General features: G+C 47.4%; 1 protein-coding gene and 1 non-coding gene across 2 annotated transcripts; both read left to right on the top strand.

Annotated features, from left to right (window-relative positions):
* The first annotated feature begins 2,794 nt into the window (after positions 1-2,794).
* TRNAN-GUU (transfer RNA asparagine (anticodon GUU)) lies at positions 2,795-2,868 on the top strand. The gene has a single exon. It is a non-coding gene; the product is annotated as a tRNA-Asn (tRNA).
* Positions 2,869-3,453: 585 nt separating this feature from the next.
* On the top strand, positions 3,454-12,925 carry LOC149917535 (uncharacterized). The gene is made up of 4 exons (XM_090142167.1): positions 3,454-3,699; positions 4,015-4,287; positions 4,645-5,713; positions 12,112-12,925. Exons 1-3 carry the CDS (start codon positions 3,454-3,456, stop codon positions 5,365-5,367), a joined length of 1,242 nt encoding a protein of 413 aa, XP_089998293.1. The 3' UTR covers positions 5,368-5,713; positions 12,112-12,925.
* The last annotated feature ends 5,748 nt before the right edge of the window (positions 12,926-18,673 follow it).

The raw sequence follows: 18,673 nt of genomic DNA, 5'->3' as shown, positions 1-18,673 counted from the left end.
CATTCTCAGCAGGTGCAGATCTAAAAACCTGCAAGGAAATTTCTCCCTTTCTCACCACAATAAAAAGAAGTGCTTGAGGGAAATACATGCCACGTGAGAACCATCATTATTACACTCCTTGGTGTTGTGCTCTCTTCTTGTGCTAGAAACGTGTTCTTCTTTTCTTTTTTTTTTTTTTAAAGGTCTGCCTGAAAATAAAGGTTTTTTTTTTTTTTTTTTTTGTCATCGTTGCTGTTGTATTTTGTGGAAGTTGCTTAAAGTGACTACCATAATGATCAAACTCTTTCCAATTATCAGGCAGAGCAAATAGATTGCAGGAAACTGCAATGCAAAATCCCCTTATACAATGTCAGGTAAGATCTGAAGATCACTTTTGAGTCTACTTCTCTCTATTTGATTTTGATCTTTTTTTTTTTTTTTTTTTTTTCGTTCACAGATGCAGTCTATACTCCAAATTAGCATAATAGCAATGGCTGATCTGTAGTTTTGTCACAAGTCACAGTGAAACAACATGCTGTCTCTCCTGACATGAGTGCAGCTCTACTTCTCATGCTCCAGACCCAGGCAGTCCCATTGCCCTTTGGTAAGCATGGCCATGGAGGCAGGGAGGGTGCTTGACTTGCAGGTTACCCACCCCACATTTTCTGGATTTGCTCATCTAGATACAGCCTTCTTCTTCTTCTTCTTCTTCTTCTTCTTCTTCTTCTTTTTTTTTTTTTTTTTTTTTTTTTTTGTAGCTTGTAATATCAGAGAAGCCAAAGCTAAGGATCTGGAGAGGTCAGGAAAATACTATTGTTCAACCTTGTTCTTTGCCTTAAAATGAAGACAATCCTATTTGTGGAGATGTTCTTTTGGTGGTAGCATGTTGGATTTAACTATCAGACTGAAGGATGTACTTGTGTAGGAATAACAAATGCATTAAAATGTGATGAGTGTGCATCTAAAAAATGGTAAATCTATAAACAAGCAATTGAATAAAAATACCTCTAGGTTCATTTTATTTGAAGAATGAATAGAACAGAAGTTTTCAAGCTGCTGGAGGAAGGCTGCCTGTACCTGTTTCTTCCAACATTTTGAATCCTTCAGAAATAATACTTTTCATGGCTTGATATTTGCAGCTGCAGAAAATAAAGATTTTGTAATGCAAATTTTATTCTCTACTTTTAATAATTTTAACAGCAATATTGGATTGTGTTGGTTATTCTTCTATTTTAGTGCCCTGGTTCTGCTACGGACTGAAATGATACTTTTCTGAAGACACATGGAATCTTTTGGTGGCAAGCAGTATCTGAAGTAGAACACCATAAGCAGTACTTGGCATCTTCCTATTCTGGAGGTGTAGTTAAACAGCCTCTTCAGAGGGCAGACACTCAGACTTTTCCATTTACAGAGGTAAGCCCCGCTGTGCTGTGCTATGATGGCTCACTGCTTAGTGCTTTAGCAGTGTTGGAAGTCATCCGTGCCCAGATCTTTTGCTGATCGGTGGGTTTCAGAGATAACATGAGATGTTGTACATGTTCCTTTTATTTTCTTAAAAAATAAAAATCAGATGAAAAACTCCAAGACTGAATGGAGAAGAGCACTGACAAGAGGTGCCACTGACAATGCAGCCTGACCTGCTGCACCCACCTGGTCCCTGTGGGCCGGATGAGCCTTGGACATCCATTGGCAGTTCCCGCGTTCCTCTGAGGCACCTGAGGGTCAGAGCTGTGCTCAGGGTCAGCACATCTAAATGCCTTACTTAGTTCTGGCCTGTGGTCAGGTTTTGCTACATTCAAGTAATGGGAAAATGTTTCAGGGCCCCAAATCTGTGCCTTTCATAGGCCTTTCTTCAGTGTAGTACTTGCCGTTTCCACCCCTTTGTGCACAGCCATTTGCTCATACAGGAAAGCAGATGGGTGTACATCACAGTGCAGTGCATTTGTCCTCCAGCATGCAGAAACCAGAAGTGGTGCAGCCTGGGGGCTGTTCTGACGCTGCAAATAGCAGTGCTCTGGCCACGATGTCCCACCAAAACTTCAAAATGTTCTTCAAATGATGGGCTCTGGGCTTTCTGTGGGCAGCAACCATCAGTCAGAGCTCCACAGGGGTGGGAGAGAGTGCCAAGCAAGGGATGTTGTAGGGCTTCATGGAGATCCTGGAGGGCTGTGAAAGAGAAGGGGAAAACATCTGCTCACGTTTGAATGTGAGAGCTTGGTACTGGACAAAGCCATGGGCACCGATTTAATATAAGGGAAGGTGGAAAGCAAATTTTGATAAAATAATAATGGGAATGCTAGCTTTCCTTCTGCTACATTCGGTCACCCAGGGAGGTAAATGTAGCTGACCCATGTGAACACAGGAAGGTGCTTTTTGAAGGGGACTTTTTGAAGTAGCAGTTCCCTGCAGCCACTTCACATTGACCTTGAATATATTAATAGGGTGATTTTGCTGTGATATTTAGGAATAACAGTTTGACTTGCACGTGTAAAGGATGAGTTAGTACCAGCCGCAAGCAGACTTAACACCAATTTGTGAATGTATTTCATAGAATCAGAGAATGGCTTGGGTTGAAAGGAACCTTAAAGCCCACCCCGTTAAAGCCCCCTATGAGGGATCAGCCCTTCGGATTGCCTAAGATAAGGTAACCCGCGTTGTCACTGTTCACTCGGCTCTCTTTTAAGGCCGCTCAGGACGTAGCGCTGAGGAGCCGGGTTTTGTTTCGTTTCGCTCAGCCGGGCAGAGGAAAGCGGCGCGGCTGCAGTGCTGGGCAGCGCGGGCATCACCCGTGCCACAAAGGCGCAGAGCAGGGGCAGTCTCTGTGGCGCAATCGGTTAGCGCGTTCGGCTGTTAACCGAAAGGTTGGTGGTTCGAGCCCACCCAGGGACGGTGGCCGCACTTTTGGCTCTAACGCCCCCCCCGCCGCCAGCCGTCGTTTTTGACTGCGTGCGCGCGTCGGGAGGATGTGAGATTAGCGCTGGCGGCTGTACAGGCGCCGCGTGTTTCTGAGCAGGGGGGCCCCCGGCGGGGAGCGGCGCTGGGCGCAGCCGCAGCGGCAGCCGAGCCCGGAGCCGAGCGGTGCCGCGGGCTGAGATGGCCGCGCCGGCACCTCCCGCCTCGTGTCCGCGTCCCACCGCGGGAGGGGCGGCCCGGCCGACCCCCGGCCCTCGCAGCCGTTGTTCGGGCCAACCGCGGTGCAGCTGTGCCGGTCCCGGCTCTGTGCCGGCTCGTTTTTTTCGTTCTTTCCTCCCGTAGCGGAAAGTGCGAAGGAAGATCTCCCATCCGAGGTGCAGAACGGCGATGAGCGGTGACGCGGAGCGGGGGGACGTGCTGCGGGAGGCACTGCGCCTACGGAGCTCCGAGCTGCTAACGTGGGCCGGAGCCGAGGTGCGGGAGGCAGAGCCGTGCGATGCTGAGTGCTGCCGTACCCGGTTCTCGTTGCTGTCGGCAGCGTTCATCGGAATAAAAGTCAAAATGCACAAACGACTTTTATTTTTTCTCTTCCTGGCGGACGACGCTTTGCAGCCATCGCAAGCGGTGCTAAATTCATCGGGGAGGAACGGCGCCTGGGGAGCCTCGCAGCACACCGCCGGCAGCCCCGCAGCCCCGCGCCGCTCCAAACCCGGTGCCACAGCAGCTCCCGCTGCTCGCTGTGCCCGCACGGAGCCGTTCTGCGTAAATGAATGTGAAAAGCAATTACGTCCGGAGCTTCGCCCAAACGTATCTGTTGGGAGTTGGCATCTCAGCCGTATCTGAGCCCGGTGGATCGAAATGAGCGTTTCGGCCGGGTGAGGCGCGGCCGCTGCCCGAAGGGGCTCGTGCGAAGTCCGCTGGGACGTACTTGCAGCTCACAGAGAACAGAATTCACGTTACAAAAACCTCCTCGCCCCGTGAAGTCGCGTCTCACCGCCGCTGTGAGCGCAGCCTCGCCCGGGAGTGCCTGCAGGGACCGGGGCGACGCAGCAAAGCCGCGGAGAAAGGACGGTTCTCTGGGGGTGCCGAAGGGTCTTTTTAGAGTGATCGCCGGACCCGCAGCAGTCCGTCACCTGCAGCGCTGCCAGCGGCTCTCGCTCCCGTACAACAGCCCCGACAGCGGCAGCTCCCGCCCCTCGTCCGGGACCATTGCCTGTCGGCCGGGAGGGGCGATCGATTCCCTCCGTGGATGATGACGTGGTGGGCGCGATCCCCGCAGCAGCCGCGCAGCGCCTGGAGCTGCGCACCCCGCGTGGGGCAGCGCCCGGGAACGGGGCGCCAGTGCGGCGCTCGGTGCGGGGGGTCGGGACCGTGCGGGGACGTTCCCATGGGCAGGTAGGCAACGCCCGTCCCGTCTGCTCTCTGACGTACAGGGCTGTGGGGACGGGAAACGTGGTACATTTCGGGAGAAGACGGGGAACGGAGCTTTGTGCGAAGGTGAAAAAAAAAAAAAAAAGTAAAAATAGAAGTGAGCGAAGCTTTGAGTTATCGGCCGTGAAGAAAGCTTCCAACTGCCGTGCAGTATACACATCGCCCACCTGGCTCTGCCTTTAATCCAGGGACTTGCATTCAATGCAGGATACACGCAGTTCCAAGACCAACAGCAGCCTCGCCGTTCGATACTTTTAGGAAAAAGACGTGGCACCGTCCGAACTCCTTCCTTACAAATCCCGAAGCGGATTCCAGCGTTAGCATGTTTCTGCCCCAAGCCAGCCGTTCCCAGCGCACGTTTCTAAGCGAGGAAAGGCTCGAGAGGTACGGGAGCGGTGCGGCTCAGAGCAGGACACGGGCCCCACCGGCACCGCGCGGCAGGACCCGCACGGTTCTGCGGACGGCGTTCCCGCGGGGAGCGGCAACCGAGGGGGCACGGACGCGAAGGGCCGCTTCGCCCCCGCCGCGGAAAACCCGGCGAGGAGAGAGCCCGGAGCCGGGAGAACCCCTCCCGGGGCTTCCCCGCAGCCTCCAGCGAACGGGCCCCGCCGGGCCGCCCCCGCCTCGAGGCGCTGCCATTGGCCGCCCGCCCCGCAGCTGCTCAGTAGCAGCCCCGGCGGGGAACGCGGCTGCCTGAGCCGGAGCACCGCCGGCCCCGCGGGGCCGCAGCTCCCCCGGGACGAGCGTTGTGCGGGGCGGCGGGGCAGCCGTGCCGTGCGGTGTCGAGCCGAGCCGAGCCGTGCCGTTCCGTGCCTTGTCGATGTGAGCCGTGCCGTGCTCAGCCGTGTTGCTCCGTGCCGAGCCGAGCCGTGCCGAGCCGGCGGCTGCGGCGCATCCCCGCTTTGGCAGCCGCGCTGCGTGCGAGACATCCGACTGAAAGCAGCGTCCGAGAATTGCGTCGAGGTCCAAACTGAAAATACGGAGGTTTTTAAGGAAAGCCCTTTGAGCCGATGCCGATATTTAATGACTCGTAGGGGCCGTTAAGATCTGGAAGAAAACACTCCTCGTGTTAATAAAGACGGGGCGCTAGAATATCTAAACGAGAAAACTGTAGAGCTCCCAGAAAGGGTACAGAAAACAGCCATCTTGAATATTTTAATCTCTGGCAAGTGTTTCTTTGGAACAAAATGGATGTTGGAGGGAAGCAGCGTAGTTAACATTGCCGGAGCCTCCCGTGACCAACGGCAGCCGAACTCCGGGCACGGAGCGGGCGGGCTGAGCGGACGCCGCAGCCTTCCACCCGCCTACAGTGGCAATAAATAATCATCGGGGAACGCCGTGCTCTGGAAATCCCGCACTCCTCTGAGCGACGGTGCTTTTGTAACGCGCGGTTTGTATCGATCTGTTCGCATCGATAGAAGTCACACGTGATGCCGTAGGATCACCGTCGGGGCTCCCGCAGCACCGACGGGCGCTCGGCTCCGATCCGCCCAGGGGCGGCTAAGGCTCCGTGCCGAACCGCCCCGAGCGCCGCGAGAGGCGCCGAAGGCGAAGGGACGTTTGGTGCCGGGTGCCCGGGGGTCGGGTCAGAGCGGGGTGGACGGTTTGTTGTGTATTCGTGATACGAACCAGTTATCCTAAGGATCCATTGTTTGCCCATAAAAATCACTCTAGGCTGAAATTAGCCTTACAGATCCCCAGGATTTTTTCCGCTTTTACTAAAATGGGTTAATAGCTGTCTTTTTTTCTCTTTCTTTTTTTTTTCCTCCCCAGACTGATGGTGAAAACAAATACAACGTGTTTTCAGATGCTTTTTGTTTTCACAAAACTTCCAAATTGCGTTCCTTTTCTTTCTTTCTTTCTTCCTTTCCTTCTTCCTTCCTTCCTTCCTTCCTTCCTTTCTTCCTTTTTTTCTTTCTTTCTTTTCTTTCTTTTCTTTCTTTTCTTTCTTTTCTTTCTTTCTTTCTTCCTTTTCTTTCTTTTCTTTCTTTCTTTCTTTCTTTCTTTCTTTCTTTCTTTCTTTCTTTCTTTCTTTCTTTCTTTCTTTCTTTCTTTCTTTCTTTCTTTCTTTCTTTCTTTCTTTCTTTTTCTCTTTCCTTCTTTCCTTCTTTCCTTCTTTCCTTCTTTCCTTCTTTCCTTCTTTCCTTCTTTCCTTCTTTCTTTCTTTTCCTTTTAACTCCCAATTTTGGGGCCCTTTCGTGCTGGTTAGGCCTCTCTAAATTTAAAAAACCATTGTGTGAAGGCACAAGTGTGAGCAGCGAGTGCCGGAGGGCGGCAAGGCAGCGGTCAGACACAGGGCTCGGGGAGGCGTCTTCGAGGCGTTATTTATTTAGTTAGGTCCTTTTTGCTGTTTGCTTACTTTGGACCTGCTCCTCCTGCAGATAAGCTCAGCAGAAACAGCTCGGTGAGAAAAAGCCAAAGAGAGCTAATAAAAATAAGGCAGAGATGGCTGGGAAGCATTGTCTGAAGATTAAAGAACAGGACTGCAGGGCAGAGCTGCCTGATTTTATTGACTGACAGGTTTCCTTAATGTCAATTTAAGCAAAATATCTTTTCCTGGGTGCTAAGAGTAAGTTTTCTTTAAGATCTGTATTGTTCTTCTTGAAGTTTCTGAGTTTTCAAGGCAATTTTAAATGGCTGCGTACACAGTTCCTGGTAATTTCAGTCTCTGAATACAGATTTACTTTCTGTATCTGAACACTTTTGCTTTTGTTTTTTCGTGCCATATTTTCTCTTGTGGATTGATGCCTTAAAATATATTTAGCATCTGTTCTATAGGCATCCTGATGTTTGAGCAGTGTTCCTTGAGACTGCTGGATCAAAAAGCACTGTGAAGCCACGCAGCTTACAGCTCTTTTCTACAACTGAGCACGTGAAAGGAACAGTGGTATGAAAAGCAGTGAACAGAACTGCTGCAGTCTGAGTGATAACATGCATTGGGGCAGAACTGCAACCTTCTCTTTCTATAAGAAAAAAGGAAGAGTCCAGAAACAATAGATGGTAACGGAGCTGCTGAGTTCTAGAAGGACATCTCATCCTAAAGATGAAATCAGCATTCTGTTAGCTCAACTTGTTACTGCTATCCATGGAACAGGAAGCTCTCGGCTGCACTGAATAATATTGGGAACGTGGGGAACGTAGGAACAGAGGGAGGGCATCAAATGAGTGGAAAGGTTAAAGAGCTGCATGAACCTGTCATGAAAGCCTGATGTGGGAAAGGCACATGGGATGCCAGGGAGGGAGCAGGGTGCCAAGAAGGGGCTGAGGAAATACATACACCTCTCCATTTTGTTATCGGATGTGAAGGGCAAAGAAATGTGATCAGAGCACATAAGTTAAAAATGACTTTTTAATGAGGACCGAAGAAAACAAAAAATATAATATTATCTTCTGTAAATAATAAGGCTTTTATTTGTATGGTCCATTTGCCCTCATATGCCTAAAACACTGCTACATGAGACAAAGCCAGGCACTTACCTCTGCTCACTGCGACATTCATTTATCAGCATCAGGAGCTTTGCTAAATGCTGAGAGCTCAACTGCACACTGATGTGCATAGGCAGATGGACAGAGAAGGCTGTGGGGCTGTGCCCGTCCACACCTTCCAGCAGGGCATAGGAAATCTGGCAGCTTCCACATCAGTGAGGCCAAAGGGATCCGTGAGTCTGTGCTCACCGGGAAAGGACAGGGAGCTCCGATCACTTTCTTTTCTGCTAACAACTATTAGGTGTGTGTGGGAGCAGTGCTTGAACAAGCTGAGCACTGTTAGTAAAAATACCTAATTAGGAATCAGTGTGCTTAGATCAGTTGTACCGCTTAGAAGGTGACTGTGAGGTGATGCAGTAACATGGCAGAGACAAGTTTTGGACTCCTTTCTATGGATTTCTTGCAAACATTTCTGGTTCTCTCCAAAGCGTGTGCTCAGATCACTTCTCCAGCTACCTCTTGTTCTCCCACTTGGATGAGAATGGGCGCTTACAGAGGCAGCTGGTCAAAATTCAGACCTTTGCTGTTATTTGGGGACATCATCTATCCAATGTTGTTTTTTTCCTGGATGAATGAAACATCCTGAAACTCACAGCTTGTCTTTGCTGATTCGCCCCTCTTTGCTTCCTGGTGCTGGGGTGGAGGCAGTCCAACGCTCATGTGCTGCTGGGCCTCATGGGACCACAGCCTTAGGTGCTCTGAGTGGCAAGGAAATGTGACAGACTGAGCTGAGCACGCAGGGGACGAGGATCACACAGCCCCTGGCAGTGGGAGTGCAGCAGTAGTCAGCCTCTGCTTCTCCCTCTGAGCAGCTCCCTCACTTGGAATTTGCTCCACTACCTGCCTGTGGTCATCGCTTAAAAAATGAGGATCTTCTGCATGCCCAGCCTCACCATTTCCTTTTTATAGGCATAAGATCCAGCACTTGCTTTTTACTGCTGTAACATGCTTTAAAATCACAGATACACCAGTTGGAAAGGTAATAATTAGGAGCTACTTGTGGAAAGAAGATAAGATTAGCTGCAGGAGAGATTTATTATTAGCAAATGAATACCCCCTTTTCAGGATGTAAGAGACTCACACAGATTGCCCGCTGGACAGTTTTTTAGTTTCCAGTTTGCATTAGCACTGAAGGATCCTTTTGGGGCCTATTACCCAGCTTTGGAAAGTTTTCTTGTAGTGGAAAAAATTGTAAGGGATCTGGAAATGAAGCCTCATCTGGCCAGTGGGTGTTCATAAAGTCTTTAATGACTTCAGCAGCCTCGGGTGGGACGGAAACCGCTGGGCTGCCTTTGTGGAGGACGCAGTGTGCGGTGCTGGGCGGTGCGGGGTGCAGCCCAGGGGTGGGGGCATTGGGCTCTGCCTGTGCCTGGGTCAGCACTTCTATAAATGATTCTGTGCTACACTTGGCGAGGGAAACGAGTAAAAGATTATTTCTAATTATTTCTAATTGTTGGGAGCTTGTATTATGCTTAGAATGCTTTAGGTTTTCCTACAGAGGCACTTTGTAATTCTACACGTGTGACTTTCATGCTGTCCTTTACAGTTTTACGGAAAGAATACATTCCTTTTCATTGAAAGTGCTTTCAATTTAGTCTGTGTTGCTTTGGAGAGCACGTGTAGCTAAAATCACAGTGCATCTGATTTAGTACTGTGCCATCGCTGTATATGTTAAAGTGGCTTCACAGCATTTCTGGAGCCTTATACGTACCTGAGTAGTTTGAATGTTAGTCAGACATCTGTGTGCTGTAACTCAGGGCCAGTTCTGTGCCTCTCAGGGGCAGCCCAGCTGCGGTGGTAATGCATGAGGGACACAGCTAATTTATGGTTGGTTTGACAGCGGCTACAAAAGTGGAATGATACGAAAATAATACTCATTCATTTTTAAAAAGCCCTTTGGTGATCAGTTCCAGCCTTGCCTGTGTGGCACACGGAGCAGATGATGTTGCACTCAGGCTGCTGGGTGTCACCGGCCACCGCGGATTGCATTGCCCTGTGAGACCCGTGCTGATTTTCACTGACCGTATTTCAACCGGTTTCCTTGTAAGGACGTTTAGGGGATGGTTGTCTTAGCCTCAGGGGCTGAACGGACTGCTGCTGGAGGTGAGGAGTGCTGCGATACTTCTTCTAGGAAGAAAAGGCTTCAGGAAAACTCTGCACGTTGTCATTGGCTGGAGGAGGGGTGTCTTTGTCACTCAGCCATCAGGCTCTGCCAGCCATGTGCCTCTGCAAGATGTGCGGTTTTCTGCTCAGCTGGGAGGAGAGCTGAAAGCACGAGGCCAACCGTAACCCTGTGTGTGCTGGGGAATTGTGCGAGCTGAGCTGCAGGAATGGGGTGTCGCTGGTTATATGCTGAATCCTGTCACCTTTCTGTCCCTTGCTAGGATTCCCTTTGAAAGAGGAGCAGGTTTTGGCTGCACTGTGACTAAGCGTGGAGGAACAACAGCTTGCCGAAGTGATGCCCGGCTGTCTGGATGCTCAGACTGGATGAGGGCATTGGTGTTTGGGGCACGCTGCTGATTTAGCCAGCAATTCCAATGGCTCTCCTCAGCCTTTTTGCAAGGTGGACCCAGATGCTGTGCCAGGTGTATTTATTTGTGCAAGTATACGCTGCGTTGCTGTGCCAGTGATGTGAGCACACAGCAGCTGGGGAAGAGGCTGGTGAGGCTCTCTGGGAAGGCAGAGCTATTGCTAAAGACAACACCTGCAGGGACATACTCGCAGCTCTCAGAGGTAAAGCCTGCCAAGCCTGAGCCCTCTGCATCACAGGCTGATGGGTCTGAAGAGAAATGAAACCTATTTGCTCTTGTGGCGATGGCTCGGTGCCACATGCTCACTGCCCACCACGTGCCAGAGCCCAACAGGGTATGGAAACGAAAGCACTCCGCCCCGTGACCCCCATCCCCTCTCTGCGCTGCTCTCAGGGTGTTCAGAGCAGCCCAGGGCCAGGCCAGGCAGTGCAGTCCAGCCATCCCTGCTGCTCCTGCCTGTGCTGAGCTCTGTGGAGCAGCGTTTCCTGCCAGGGAGCGACACGAGCGCTGTCTCTGGCAAGATGAATTCTCTCCTCACTCCCCCTCTCCCGCTCTTCATTTTTCCCCTCTCTCTTTGCAGGCTTTGGCTTCCGAGCTGCCCAGCTCCCTTTGTGTGCCCCCTCTTTTTCTCTTCCTTTCTTCCTTCCGTTTTCCCTGTTTCTTGTATTCTCTCTTCACTTATTTTTCTCTCTATTATCTTTCCTGTCCTCCTCTGCATTCTTTCGATCCCAGCAGGGCTCACGCATACAAATTGACCCCCTCCCAGCCAGTAATGTGATCGAAGCTCTTTGTGGCTCCTGCTATCTCTATGGTAACTATCAGGGGGGTCTCAGAGCGGTGGCAGACCCAAGCACCGGCCCACATACTGCTGTTCCTGCTGGTGTTACATGCTGACCGTGTGGGCCTGACTGTTCATTTAAATTTGCTTATTAGTTAAAAAAAAAACGCCGGTGTCTTCAGTGTCTTCTGAATGGGGGCACTGACCGTGTGCTTGGAGGATGGCAGGACCCATCCTGCGTTTTCAGGGTTTTGAAAAATGGTTTCTGTGTTTGGAGCTGCTTTACTTGGCAGGTTCAGTGTTGTTTTCTGACCATTGCAGAGTGCTGTGCTGGCCATTCAGTGGGATGTGGAAACATGGGTCATGCTGTAAAAACGGGTGTTGGCATGGCAGAGGCACCATTGGCCGTGCAGCTGCCATGGCTGCCACCAGCACCAGCTGTGAGCTCAGCCTGCTATGGACACAGTGCTGGTGCTCCTGGTGCCTTGAGCGGAGGATTCCTCTGGGCCTGGCACACCTTGCAGGTGGCTGCTGCCATGAGGGCATTAAAAATGAAGCCATAGGTGAGCACTGCCTTAGTAACACATCTGCTTGTCCATAAGCCCTTCAGTGGGTGCGTGACAGCAGGCCGCATGCTGCAGGGGTGAGGCATTCACCTACAACTTCTGGAGAGCTGAAATACAGAACACAGTGTTAATTTCATTTGGGAAGTTGCTTTTTATGCAGTAGATATGATATTAAAACTGTGTTTCATGTCAGGATTGTACTTTTTAAAACAGCTGTGGAGCTTTTCTTTGCCCCCAAACAAATGCTTCTATAATATGTCCAAAAAAGCAATCCTGTGTCTAACTCCACCACTGAACTCCATTAGTTACGTCTGCATGTTGGCAGAAATAACTGAAATCTGTGGTTTTATATATATATATATATATATATATATTTCAATATTTACCTGATATCTTAAAAATAATTTGTGTTTCATTTATCACATAGCTTCGCAGCAATTTCAGAGCATGGGAAAACTCCAACCAGCCACGTGATACCCGTGTGTAGGAGTGCAGCACTCAAGATATGCAATGCCACCGTATTATTGACTCCAAAAGCATCAGTTTGCTCAGATCCTTGAAAAGAATAAGCATCGGGAGATGATTATTAGCTTTATCACAGCCTTATTCATTGTTTAGCTCATTTAGATGTATTTCGACTGTGAATTTTACATCTGCCGACCTTCCAATGAAACGACACCTATGAACTGCACTTTTGGTGAAGTCCATCCAGCAGTGAAATGGTTAACACTGTGGGCATTTAAGTGCTCATAATTAACAGTCCATTAAGATGAATGGAGAAAGTTCTCACTTAGCCATCCATTGTTTAATTCGGTCTGTTTACAGACTCAAGGAGGCAACAGTGTGTGCGCGCACATGCCTGCCCTTCTGCACCAAGAGAGTCGGGAATCACGTCTTAAAATAAAGGATAGCTTCAGGTAATTAATACATAAATAAATGAGGGCTTTTAGAAACACGGGGAGATCCTCAGCAGCACAGAGCTGCTGGAGCTGCTCGGAGAAGGGTGTCTCGTTCTGGAGTAATACACCGTTCCCTTTTAGAGGTCTGTATTTTATAGGTAGCGTTTTTTCCTTGTAAATGGTTATGAGTGTAATTAATTATAGGCAATAAATCATAAGCGCGTCCCACAGCTGCCGGGCGCCCGCTGCACGGCCCGGCTCACAGGCGGTGCGCCGGCACTCCGGAGGGGACAGCAGCAGCACTCACTTTCCCTGGCTTTACTCTTTGTTCTGGCATCACACTGCCTGCAAATAAAGTGGCAAATGCCACGTGTTTTAATTAATAATTTGAACATAATAATAATATATATATATATTTTTTTTTTTTGGAGATGCTGTTTTGGTCTGAAGAACAGGGATGTTTGCTCAAAGACAACCTCAGACTGCAGCCACAGGACTGCGTATCCCCCGGCACTGCCCTCCCCTGCTCACGAAGGAGCACGGCTCTGCACGCCTTCCAGAGCTTGCCTTGCTTGTGCCTTTACATCTAAATTCGAAATTTAAACATAGTTTCATGATTATTGTTATTTTTTAATTAACATCGATGCTCTTAATAGGAAGCATTGGTGTTAATTTTGGCAGCATGTGCTTGGTTACATCTCAGTTAGGCTGTAATACCTTACACATACTAACATGAAGAATGCACCCAAAAGGGCCTTGTGCTACTGAGATGCTTTGCAGATGATCTCTTTTAGGCTGGCTGTCCTGGCTAAGCAGACACGAAGAGAAGCAGCATTGTTTTCAAATAGAGTATTCAAAAGCATTGCAGTGGCTGGGCTGCTACACATATCTCTGTGTAACACAGATTGCCCACGTATTGAAAACAACATAACTGAAAACAGCCTGTGTGCATCCAGAAAAACTGTTTTTAAGCAATGAAATAATGTACTGATCAAAACCAGAAACCAGCATAACATAGGAGACACACTTGGAGACTGCGTTAGAACAGTGGAATTGTTACTCATTACAAATGAATTAAGAGTCCATACGAATGCTGGCATCCTTCCTTACCTCTTGATGCACTCTTTAGCAGAGCAAGCATGGGAGTGCCAGCAAACAGACTGAAGATGGACAGGGCTGCTCACACCCAGCCCCATGGGTCCAAACCGTGGCTCTCAGCCTGTCGCTGTGTGGTGCAGGGTTGCCTACATGAGACAGTGTGTTTTGTGCAGAAGAGGCTGTTATGATGTGCTGCTGTGGAAATGTAGTTACTACTACAACATGATGTATAATGAGCGGGGCTGTGCAGACGTGCGCTGTCTCCTATGGGCAGTGAAAGATGATGCTAAATGATGCTGTTATCATCGTTTCAAGAAATTACAGTAGTTTTCTAAGAATTATAATTGTTTCTAATGACAATTTGAAGGGCAAGCAGAACAGCATATTTTATGTGTGTCCAACACTTGGTTTCCAACTGCTCGCCTTATTACATGCTAAGAAAGCTTCTCTGACAGTATATGGCACTGAAATAATTCTAAGCACAATTTGCCAGTATTTGTAGTATAATAAATGGATCATTGCTTGTTTTTAAGACAAAGCAGACAATTAACTGTGTTCATGTGATATTCTCTCATGTTAATGGACACTCAGGTGGACACACTGGGCTTTTAAACTCTCATTTTAGGTCAAGTGGTCATTGCTTACTGCAAAGTGAAACGTGGTAGGGCACCCGAGTGGGTGTGCATGGCTGCCAAGGGCCTCTGTCAGTTCCTCTTTGAGGCACACTGAAGCTCCTGTAAATTTATCTGAGCAACGCAGGCCACTTATTTCCCAACAAAATGACAGTAGTCACAGGAATGGCGGCCAGGCATGGCTATCTTGTTGGTTGTTTTTTTTTTTAACCTTTTTTTTTTTTTCCCAAATGTTTTTTGAAATCCCATCTGTTTTATTCATAGCGTAAAGGAAGGAAGAAAATCAATAATTGGTCCCCAGTGAACAGGAGCTTAATTTTAACTGAGATCTCGGAGTTTGCATGCCCGGGGGAAGGGCCGCAGCAGATGCTGCTTGGGAGCCTGCAGAATGGATGTCATTGGGAAGACTGTGCTCTGAGGTGAGCAGAAGCCTGTCTTGAAACTCAAGTTAAAGAGCTCCTGCCAGAAATAGTGATTTTTGAAGAAATGAAGGGAAAATAATTTTTTTGTCTTGATAAAAAAATGAATGATGATTTTGTGTCATAAAATTTTTCTACATTTGTTCTGAACAGAACTTTAGCTTCAGACCCTGTGGCTTATCTCGTTTATGTAACATTTGGATTTGTAATGTGTGACCACATGTGAGTGAAGAGCAATTTGAAATATACGGTGATGGTAAATGTATCATCTATTCCAGCAGACTGACTGATGGGCTATTTGAATCTTTTCCTAAAACACTTGATACGGAAATTTCTGAGCAATTGTTGCCGTACTATGAACTAGCTGTATGGTTTGGCATACAGGGCTTCTCTGCTGGCAGCACCAACTGTCTGGTCTCAGTGGGAAATGTAGCGATCCACACTGAGTCCTGGGCTTTGCGAATTGCTTGTCTGTATGGTCAGACACTGAGAAAGATCAGAGCTGCAGTTAACCTATTTACAGCTAAAGCTTGCGTGCAGCTCATTCAGAAAAAAACCCTAAACTTCAAAACAAAAAAAAAAGAAAAAGTCACAGAACAAGAGACTGAATAGAGAAAATCTGGTTTTAATTAACTATAAAATTGGTTGCAAATGTTTTCAAATACTCCTAGCATTAATGCGTTGGTGAGTATAATGGAAGCTCTCTGCAAGTGGTGTGAGTCTCCAGGGAGTACAGCAGTGGTGGAGGTGCTGCGTCTGGGATCATGCAGCCCAGTCCCTGTCAGGAAGGACACTCCATCAGAAAGGATGTTCCACCAGGAAGGATGTTCCACTAGGAAGGATGCTGCATTGGGAAGCATATTCCACTTGGAAGGACGTTCTACCAGAAAGAATGCTCCACCTGGAAGGATGTTCCACCAGGAAGCATGTATGCCATCCATCTGTGACAGTACCTGGTGGCTGCCTAAACAGAAGCATCTATCTTGGTGCAATTGAATATGTTTTAACTCCCATCTGCTGCTTCTGCCACTGCAAAAAATCAAGTCATTTGGTGCGTCCTCACTTTGAGACACTTCCTCCCTTTGAGTCACCTTGGGGCCTAAAATAGCATTGTGGACCTCTCTGTGGACTTCCCCTCCTGCACATCACTTAGTGACGTGCACTGGACCACTCACCTATGGGTCCATCTCATACAAATGAGTCAGCTGCCTTTCTAGAGGAATGCAGCGTGCATGGAGACTGGGGTGTCTGGAGTGAGGTAGTGGAGGGAAGCACATGCTATTGAATGTTGCCATTGCAAACATTTGACAAAGCTTTTCCATGGGGCTGGAATGACTGCTTAATTTTAATAATTGATCTCCAGTTATTAGCTGCAGCTGAAAGTGGTGACGTGGTAAAAGAAAATGTGTTGGCATTTCCACAGCAGCCAGTGTTTGAGACTATAGTTTATTACAGATAAACATTCAAAACTCTCTGGCAGTACTAAATGCTTAAATAAGTGACACTGGTAGACGTACAGTGCATATTTGCCAATTTAGGCTGCAAATTTAATTTCAGATCATTTCCAACAGAAATGGGCAACTGATTCTCGTGTGAAGCCAGGAGTTGCTCTCAATCCTTGGGATTCCTTCCAGCTTGGGATATTATATTCTGTTCTATTCTGTACCAAAGTCACTGTGGCAGAATCCTGCCCAAGCTGAGGTGTTTCTTTGGGAGTAATAGGAGGTGACTGTTTAAAAAAAATAATGTTTCCTATCTGCAGAGCACTGTTAAGCAGTAATTCTTTTTTGTGAAAAGCTCCAACCTTTACGTAAAAATCGAAACTGTGAAAAAACAGTAAGGCTTTGAAAAATGATTTCATAATGAAGCTGAGCAAATCATTTTTAAAATAATTTACTCAGGGAATGTAAATAGTATAATAACTCTGATCTCAGCTCACAAGAGTCATAAATTTTTAAATTTCTTTAATTAATATCTATATTTGAATTATTATTTGATTAGAATGTTTGATGCTTGCCTGGAGTAGATCTCAGTCTGAGTTGAAGAGCAGCAATCAGCTCTGCTCCGTTTCTTTGGCAGATGGGCATGCAGGAATATCACCAGAGATTTCTACATGTGTGATTTAAAACCTTTCCCACATACGTTCAGCACTACTCAGCTGAAAACACAAGAAATCCCACAGCCAGGACACCTCCTAGCAGGTACCATTTTCGGTTACTGAGATGCCCATGTGGCTTTTAAAAACTACCAGTTTACACTGAACCCGCGAGGCCCACGTGCAAACTTTTTGTTAGCGGGGTGAAATCCTTCGTGCACATGTTGGGTACGTGTGTGTGAGACCCCAATAAGCACAGTGTGTGGGCAGTCATCGTGGGTTCTCTCTGCACAGCCATCTGGCCAGGTGGCACGTGCTGGTATTTCAGCTTCATGGATGACAACAGTGGTACAGAGTCACTGCAATCCAAATCTTCAAAGATACTTAAATAGTTCATTTCCATTTCAGTGTTGTGTATTTAACTGCAAATGATATATTTACATATGTTACCATCTGGGAACTGTATCTAAGGCCATATTGGAAAGATGGGTCAAAACAGGACCTTGAGTGCTGGTCTCCTAAATCCCACAGAGGCTACCAAAAGCTCATCCAACCCTGGTATGTATTCTTGGTACTTTACCTGCTGTGAAGGATCACATGGACAAATGCACATGGTTTTGATGGGATACTCTGCCAATACACCTGGTTAACCTGGAGGAAACCTGCCCACAAGGTCCCTGCAGCAGGGAAGGAGCGCGGGGACAGCTGCTGTACTGATGACAGCCCCAACTGGATGCCTATCCTGCATCTGCTGTGGGCTGTGCAGCAACTCCAGTGTGAGCCTCATCTTTTTCTTTGTAAAAGAAGGAAAACAACTGTATCAGGCTGTAACACTTGGTCTCAAAGACTACCTGGGACCCGTTAGGATCTGGTTAATTTTACAGAACAAGTTGCCAATGGGGAAATGTCTTTGTAGTGCCATGCAGTTTGATGTTTGACTTATGTCTTGAGCATGAGGACATAACTTCTTTGATAATTCCTCTTGTAGGAGGATCGCACAAGAGAAAAAGTGCTAAACTGGATCTCTTGTTTCTGCCTTAATTCCTGTCAGACCAGCTTCTCAGACTAGCCTACAGTCACGCTATGTGTGTGCGCAGTGCTGCTGGTAGGTGCTTTGGTTCAGAAAGCTTCTACTGGCCTAACAAAGTTGAAACGTTTACAGGACTCATCATGGCTAAGTAATAATTTTAATGGGGCAGTTAATTAGCTCCGCTCTTTTCAGGCAGGAACATTAAAATTTAATGAGAATTAATAATTTCATAAAGCATGGAAATATGTTGCCCCAGGCAAAATATGGTAAAGCACATTATCACAAACAGTCATTTTAAATGAATGTAGTGACATTTTCTCACATTGTTGGACGATATATAATATTTGTATGTCATTACTCTAGGTAAAGTAGATATGCTGTACACATTAAACGGTATGTTGGTTTAAGAAACAATTTTCAAAGTCCCTATTGTAGTTGGGATTCTGTGTCACTGCTGAATTTTTCTCCATCATTTTAAAAACAAAACTACCGATAACCTTGAAGAACCATGTAATAGCAGGAGGATTCTGTTGGCATTGGCTGTATAAGTGTGAGTCAGATCTCTAATGCTACTTATCTGAACAGAATAAGTATGCTACCTATTTGTGGACAAGATGCCACAAATGGAAGACAGAAAATGTTTGTCAAACAAATACATTTGGGGCTATTTTAGTTTGACATAGTTTGACAACATATGTAAGGTAACAAGCAACATTTCATTTAAGGGGATTTTTTTCTTTGGCATTTTATGTAAATGCTTAGCTACAGATTTGTGCCTAAGCTATTGTTTGCTGTATGAAGGGAAACCATTTCTTG

Source organism: Phasianus colchicus, chromosome 6, assembly GCF_987193195.1.
Source record: "Phasianus colchicus chromosome 6, bPhaCol1.hap1.1, whole genome shotgun sequence".
NCBI classification, from domain to species: domain Eukaryota; kingdom Metazoa; phylum Chordata; class Aves; order Galliformes; family Phasianidae; genus Phasianus; species Phasianus colchicus.
This window is presented reverse-complemented; position numbering and strand designations above follow the sequence as displayed.